An 8,463-nucleotide genomic window follows, 5' to 3' on the forward strand; every position below is an offset into this window, starting at 1 on the left:
CACAAGCCTACTTGACAGCAAATGAGATCATTTAATGTTGCTCCACTACGCCAAGAAAAGTAAATGCTGATGAACTGATGCTGGAAGTTATTACCACAAAATATATTATGGCTGTAAGTGTTGAAATGGACAGAAGTTGTAAATATCAAAATGCATTTCAAAGTATTTCAGCTACTATAGATATGGTATATATGGTACCACACATCTGGTATTAGCTTATAGTAAAATATTATGAAATGTTTCTATAGTTAACAAATTATTACATTTTAAAACCTAACACTCTTTAGAAAGGAAGAAAGCTTATCTTCATTATACATTTAGTAGATTTTAACCACCAAGATTTTTTTCTCCTGTATGGACTAGTATTGATAAGGTTAGCAAACAAACAACAACAACAACAAAAGAGAAACACGGCCATGAAGCAGGGCTTTTGGCATTACTGCAGTACAAAAAACAGTTCACAAAAAGGGCTCAGCGCCTAAGTTCACTCTGAGAGTTTCATTCTGCTGCTCTCGTTCTCAGTTTCATTTTGAGTATTTTATGTTTTATCTCATGTAAGCAGTCTTCCCATCATGATCGAGATCCTGCTCTCAGATTTCCAAAGTTACAATAGTGCAACACCTTTGAAGTCAAATGAGTTACCCAAGCGTATCCAAAGAGCAGAATACAGACAACTGATCATCTGCATTCCTTTCTTCTCTCCCCAAAATCCTCCAAAATAACCATAAAAATACAAAACTCTGCATTGGGTAGGGTAACACAAACCAGAAGAAGAGCCAGAGATTCCATGCGTGTTAAAATCCTACCACACCAATATAATTAATCTTGGAGGTGCTCAGATTATTCCTTTGGATGGCAAAAAAACGATCCAGTAGAGATCATCTCTTATGCTAACACCCATTGTCTCACCTTACCCATCTTTCTAAAACCACGGGGAAGATCATAAGGATAGTTTGTGTGCATTTCTTTTTTGGTTTCTCTGAAAAATTTCAGTAGTAATAGCTGTACTACTCAAACATTCCCCTGAAAGAGTTCAAACTTCCTCCCCTTGACAGGCACACATTATACATACTTCGGAATATAATTGTATTTGTCGACGATATTTGAAAACTACTGCTTAAAAAATCATCTTGGAGTGATCTGAACACTATATTTGACTTTTCAGACACTTAACTTTTTTTATTTGTCTTTATCCCATTGTTTTTATATACATATATGTGAAATACATGATGTTCTCTCCCACTAATACATATCGTATACCTACACCATATTACATGTTAATTCCTTTAGTTATTTAAAACATGTTTCATGCCACTCAGAGCCAGAGAGTACATTTGCCACTGAAATTTAACTAGCATACGATGATGTATTGGTTTCTCTCATCTATTTGTGAATGTTTTCATGATATTTGTACTACATAGGGGAGAATTAAATGCAGCTGAATTTAACAAAAAATTGTACTATATTTTTAATTTTTTAATAACACCATTAATAAATTGTAATTTTTTGTTAGTTTATAAGAAACTACTTTTTAGCCATTCTCTCTGACGATCGTTTAGCTGTTATTTTAGATTCTCAGTGTTCCTTTGAATCCGTATTTCTAACCTTACAAAGTCATCTTTTTACCATTTGTACAATATTAGTCAACTATGTTTCTACCTTTCATCCTCAAATACATTGGCAAAGCTCATACTTTTATTACCTCCAGGCTAGACTACTGCAATTCTCTTCTAACTAATCTTTTAGACACCTCTATTAAAAGGCTTCAATCAATGCAAAATGCTAATGCCAAAGTTATTATCAATCTTAAGCATTCGGCTCACATTATGTAGTTTCTCACGTCTTCAGACTCCTTTCCAGTTTGTGCTTGTATTGATTTTACGATCTTGCTTTTAAACTAAGACACTTTCAGATTTTCATTCTTCTTATTTAAAGGATTTATTTCACTTTTATATCCTCACTTACACGTCATGCTCTTCTGGCTCCAGATTTCATAAGGCGCTGAAGATTAAGGGCCTGATCCCGCAAGCACTTATTCATGCGAGGAGCCCCAACAAAGTCAATGAGATGGCTTCCAGGAGTAAGAACCACTCACATGACTTCAGGTTTGTAGGATTGAGTTCTAAGGTAAATACAACTGGCCATACTCTCCTCTCTTGAAATGTTCTTCCTCAAGAGATGAGGGATATGTTTTTTCACAATTTCTAATTAAGAGCTGAAGACACAGCTATTTGATAACTTATTAATAGACAATAAACATGACAATTAGCATAGGATGTCCTAAGTTTATCATTTGTGTAATGATGGATTTGCATGTTGATAAGTTTTCATAGAACATCTTGGGATGCATGTGTTCTAAAAGGCATTGCAGTATATAAATGAGAACTAGGCCCAAGCCACAAAATTTGGACTTAGAGCCAGATTTCAAACTCCTTAAAATTTGGGGATGCTCAGGTGTGGGTTTTGGTTTAGACCTATCTCTAATTCAGACATTTATATTTTAGAGCACTTCATACTACGCTATTCAATTACAACAAATATATTGTATATAAAGTTCTTATCACTGTTTATTTGGAAAATATCCAAATATCTGATTATCCAATATCTGAGGCAGTTTCCATATACAAATATATTTGTTGCCTACAATGCTTCTAAAAAGAAAAAGAGAAAAGAAAAATATATTTAAAATACAGTGTCACAAGTACACAAAGCCTTCTAGTACACCACAAAGGATTACACTACAAAGCATAAAGCTAATAAAGGGGTTTAGGTGAGTTACTGAAGAGACTCTTCCTTGTAATTAGCTTGCTTTTGTACACTGTAACCTGAGGTATGCTTCTTTTCACAACAGAAACTTAAGAGCTGTAAACACTCACTATGATTACTGAGGGAAATTTGGGGAATACCAGCTTGTTTAAAGCACGTTTAAAAATTTCTCTCGATGAAACACCCAGCAATGTTTGGACGATGGGTTTTTTTTGTTTTGTTTGTTTGTTTGTTCTGAGTACTTACCCCATTAGGAGGGAAGGAAATCCACTCCAACTCTGTCTGTTGTGCTTTAGAGTCCAGCAATATTACTGCAAGAGAAAAAGTATCCGCTATGTATTAAAGAAAGAACTTCATAATTTAAAAAACTAAATCAAAAACTTTGTGATGAAATTCAACAAGAATGTATATAAAGTCTTCTTTTTATCAGTCAAAATTATTTAATAAAGGAATAAATATATTATGTATATTCACCATTATATGCATGTTTGTAATTAGAAAAGTTTTTATATTATTTAAGGTATGATATTCACATTTTTTATTAAGCAGAAATATTTAAATCTTATTTTTTTACTGCATCTTTGTCTATGCCTGTCTACATATTTATACTTACCATCTTATTATCTAAGTGTCAAAGATTCTAAGGTTTAATCGTAAATATCTGTTCCTCTTGCTCCTTCTTACAAAGGATATTTCCCATGTACTTTTCATTAAAATTAGGATTTTTTTAAAAATGAAATTCAGCAATATTTCAACATTGTCCAGACTGATTTGGACACTGTTGGACACTACATCCTTCTTGGACCCCCACTCTGAAGTCAAGGGTAATGCACAAGGAAAGATGGTTCCTTAATATTTATGAGACTTAATTTAAATAAGTCAATATATGACAAATAAGCTTCCACAAAATAAGGATTTGTACTTATGTAGCATCATGCATTTTCAAAATACTGAACGCGCATATTAGTTAGAATTAATTCTTGTGCAACATTTTATTAAGTAAATATTTTCATATGTGTATACACATCCAATGAGACTTCTAAAAAGTTCTGATACACAGAGCTGTTAATTAGATGTGACTTTCTGGTAAAAGTGTTTAATGCAGACTTCTCAATCTTAGTCCAATAAACAAATTGTTAAATATAAATATAAAATGTCCACTTTATTACATATTGGGGGAAATCATATTGATATTTTGTTAACTATCAGCTTGAGATTATATTTAATGATAGTCTTAAATCTCAGAATATATTATTGCATATGTTTTCACAAATTTCTAAAAAGCACTTGCATTAGTTAACCTTGAAATTTCTAAGCAACTCTATGAAATAAGTTGTTAGATTGCATTTTAAAAAATAATCTTGTAAACTGGAAAGAAAGAAATCCTAATGTTATATCTGTATATATGTTATATCTGCCTATATATGCTACATTTTTGGAACAAAAACAGTCATATTTACTGCTTAACAAATAACTGTTCCATTTTTAACAAAAGAGAAACACATTTCAATTTCAAATAACCACAAATATATTTTAATTATAAAAAATTATTACATCTCTACCAATACCAATGTAAAAGGCTGTATAGGAATAAGTAGTTACATATATTTTGATCTTCTGCTTTAATTCTTAAACTTGAATTCAGTATAATTAACTTTTTGTTAAGTTGAGCAATACCTTTGGTTTAGACTCCATGTCAAATATAATTTCAAATAATAGTTTTTTAAAACATTATTAGAAGGATCAAACTTTTTTTCACAAAGGTTCATGCTGACAGGAATAGCTAAAACATGTTAAAGACAAAACTGTAACTTCCATTTCTGTAAGCCAACATACACTTAAACTAACCAATTAAATTTGCTCTTCTCTCTTTACATAGATTATCTTCTTAATTAATTAATTAATTAATCTCACTATCTAAGGGTCTTTAACTAGTAAAACTACCTAAAGAAGAATTGATGGTGTGTGTGTTGGCTTGCTAATCAAGGACAATGCTGATAAGCTAAAAATTTAGGTATGGCGCAAGTTTAAGGTAATTCATTCATCACCATGCCCATGCAGTAGTGGATGGACACACCATGTTGTCATCTGGCAGTAATTCTTCATAAAAAAGCAGTATGAAAAGCCAGTGCCACACAGATGACCTTTCCATGATCATATGTTGTACTCCTCACTGCACTAGAACTTACTGGGAAATATCTTTCCTAATCAGACGTTTGTACAATGCCTTGAATAGGTAAAATGTTATATGAATTGCTAATTTCCTAGTGCGGGCTTAGTTTTTAAAAGTTATGTGGGTGACAGCCTTTTTTACTACACAGTTACAGTCTAGATCCAGCATGTCCCGTTTCTGAGATAAAGACACTTTCCCCAAGAGGTGGGAAACATTCTCCATTTACTTCCCAAGGCAGCCCTGAAGTTCTTGTATGCAGCGCTCAAAGTGAGCAGGAGCTGAGCTTCGGAACTTCTTCTTGTTGCAGAAACTGACTAGCAACGCTACCCAGTTTTGAAGAAAGGCAAGACTGCCTGGTTCACTGCGTTACAGCGGACACAAGACAAAGCTGGGAGAGAGAGAGTGAAAAGTGGCTGGGGAAGTCAATGGGAGGCTTTAATCCGCCCTTTTCGGCCTGAATCATTCACTCCCCCGGTGCCCCTTGCGCTGAGCTCCCGTGCGCTCCCCGAGCTGGGGACTCCCCCCGCGGGCTCTGCACCCAGCCGGAGGGGCCCGCTGTTTGCGGACAGCCAAGGGCAGCCTCTCGCCTCCTCCATACCCCCGACCCACGCGTGTTCTCCGGGGAGCTGAGGTCTCCCCCTAACCCGCCGCCGGGTCCCTCACTTCGGCGCTGGGGTTCAAATGCCGCCAGTCCGCGCTGGCAGGGCATCTCCGTGCCCAGCTCACGGGCGCAATCGTGTCCGTCCGTCCCGTCCCCCCCCGCCGCGCTTCAAGTCAATGGCAAAGGCTCCCCTTGGCGTCAACAGGGCCAGGATCTTCCCCCACGCGCTTTAGGGCTGAAGCAGCCTTTCCCAGCCCAGCAGCCGCAGCCTACGGGAGGCAGGAGGGAGCTGAGTCAAAGGTGGTGTTTAACCTGTGTGCAACCTCCGAGCCCTGCCGCTGCGACTCCGCGACGGGCTGGAAGGCAGCGAACTCACCGCCCAGTGTAAACCAGCGTGCACCGTGACCCCGGGCGGGACCCAGGCTCAATTCTCCCCACACTCAGGATCCCTTTATTCCAAACTTTCCAGACCCGGCCTGGCTGGGTCACCTCTGCCCCTGCAAACTCCCGTCGCCCTAGTGATACCCCCATCACCTTCTCTCCCTCTTGAGACGCCTATTCATCCAGCTCCTGCTGGGAAAACTTTAGGGACTTCTGGGCTCTCTCCTCCCTTATCCCCAGCCCCTTTGCCTGGCTACTTTCCGACGGAGAAGGAGGTGTCTGCAGAGGGCTGGATTCTCTCACCACCAGAGACGGTGAGGGCCAGCGGCAACGAAAGTTACTTTTGCGCAGGAGATTTCCGAGCCTGCAGCAGGTTAACAGCCATAGGGATCCGAAATCCCTGCCTGCTCCCCCCCACCCCCGCCTCCTGCCAGCTCAGCCTACACGAACTGCTGGGCGCTAGAAGCGGAAACACAAACTCGAGGTGTACGTGGGACTCTGGCCCGTCGAGCAGCATGTCACAGCTCCAAGCGCTCTCCCCACGCAGCCTGCACAAAGCAGCTGCCAAGCCCAGCTCCCCGCTCCCGTCTGCGCTTCGCTTCCGCTCACCTCCCCCATGCAGCCTCTCTCGCCCTTCCAGGAGTTAGTTCATTATTCCAGTTTGCAAATCTCTTCAAATAAACTTTGGAAATGCCGTCCAGGAAGGGCCTTTGGGTTGTTTTTTTTTTTTTTTTTCTCTTCTATTAGGGACAAAGAACATCTTAATTGAGAGAGAGCTTAGTTGTAAAGCTCCAGCTACAGGCTCAGAAAGGTCCTTTACCTTTATGCCAATGGTTCAGAGACGAATACTGACCTATCTGGGAGAGGGGAAAACCCCCAAGCCCTCTCTTCCCAAAGATGGAAACTGATACCACACTATCAGAGTGAAAAGGTCTCATTTTTAGATCCCCCCACCCCATACGAAAAGAAATGCCTGGACTGACTTTCTGAATTGGTGTGTATGTTAGTCTCCGATAGAAAATTTCCCGTGCTCTCTTTTAGTAGGAAATATTATGCGTTTGTTTTATGCAAAACATTGATGCTGGAGTGATGGGATTTATGAAGCCCTGTTTGTGATACGCAGATGGAACAAAAATCTCTATCTATATACATCTAGTCAGAGATGCCTACAGATTACTAGATAACATACACAAATATAATGCATGTATATAGCATCCTATAGACCCATCCCTCGGAGACATTTAATCGTCCCCCAACATGATCTATGCCACATCTTTCCCCGTAGTGTCTCATTTCCAGAGGTTTCTGAGACCTGCAGGCCCGCATCAGTAGGAAACGGAGAAGCGGACTTTATTAGCTAGTTTATGATTGCCTGGGGGACTAACAGAAATCCCCCCCAACCCCTTTGGGGGTGCGCCCAGAGTAGTGAAACTCCGGTGCAGTCCTGGTTGTGGCACTCGGGTTGCGTGCCCCTGACAAACTACAGTAGCTTCCACCCGAGGGGAGGGGGGGAGAGATTCTTACCCTCACCTTACTAGTAGTAATACTATTAGTACTATTAACAATTCAATAGACAGCACCCCCTGCAGTGACCCCCTCCCCAATATATCAGCTCCTCAAGTGCACTGCCGTGCAAACCCAATTCCTTAAAGGAAAAGCAGTTTGTCCCGACCTCCCTCTTTCTCACACACGCACGCATTCACACACACACTGCCCGTGGTGGATGCCTCTCCCCCACCTCAGTAAGACGCTGTTTAACGAGGGGAGAGGGCAGCATGCAGTTTGCAGTAGACCCTACACTAAAACATTGCAATGTGTGCGCACGGAAATAAATAAGCCCAAACTTTGTTTTCTGCATCACCTTACCTTCTTTTGCAGCCTGTGCCTCCCCCGTGTGTGCAAAGCGAAACAGCCAGAGGAAGCATAAAATAATCCAAGAAGGGAGCCTAGTTTGAAAAACCATGGTGGAGGAGCAGGATATTTTGAAATTTACTGGACGATCGCTGCTGCTATTGCCGCCGCTTGTTGGGGATTAAAGGGTTTGTTGTGCTATGTGTTTTATTTTGCCTTTGCATGGAGCTCTCTCTCCCCCGGCTGCCTGCTCCTCTTGCCTATGCGTTTCCTGCACACCGTAGTTGCTGCCTGCGAGTCTCTGACTGCAGCCTGGCTGCGAGCTCCACACTCCAATAATATCAATTAGGGGGGAAGGGGCGGGGCCGGGGCCGGGAGAGCGGGCCGTCCCTCAAAGTGACTGGCAGCCGCAGCCGGCCTAAGAGGAGCTGCAAGCTAGACCGGGGAGGCTGAGCTGGGGAACGACTAGCCCCGGCAATGGAGGCGGGGCCGGCGGCGCTGTCCAATGAGCGGGGGGAGGTGTCAGGTTGCCGCTGGCACAGGGTTCCCCGCAGGTTGAGTGCGTAGCCGGGGCCGGGCTGTGAGTGTGGGGAGGGCATGGCAGGACTGGGAGCCGCGCTCTAGGCAGGCTCGTTACTGCTGGGGATTGCAATAAAGCAAAAACAGTAGTGGTTAAAAAAGACGAGACGCT

General features: G+C 41.3%; 1 protein-coding gene across 7 annotated transcripts in view; it reads right to left on the reverse strand.

Moving 5' to 3' along the window:
* EPHA7 (EPH receptor A7) overlaps positions 1–8,093 on the reverse strand; it is a 170,264-nt gene extending 162,171 nt beyond the window's left edge. For all 7 annotated transcript variants that reach the window (XM_073336778.1, XM_073336777.1, XM_073336779.1 and 4 more), the window contains exons 1-2: positions 7,788–8,093; positions 3,013–3,077 (exon numbers count right to left, since the gene is read on the reverse strand). In XM_073336778.1, the coding sequence (XP_073192879.1) occupies positions 3,013–3,077; positions 7,788–7,884 (162 nt within the window). In that variant the 5' untranslated portion in view covers positions 7,885–8,093. The remainder of the gene's footprint in view (positions 1–3,012; positions 3,078–7,787) is intronic.
* Between the last annotated feature and the right edge of the window lie 370 nt (positions 8,094–8,463).

The sequence above is a fragment of the Lepidochelys kempii genome, chromosome 3, assembly GCF_965140265.1.
Source record: "Lepidochelys kempii isolate rLepKem1 chromosome 3, rLepKem1.hap2, whole genome shotgun sequence".
NCBI lineage: Eukaryota > Metazoa > Chordata > Testudines > Cheloniidae > Lepidochelys > Lepidochelys kempii.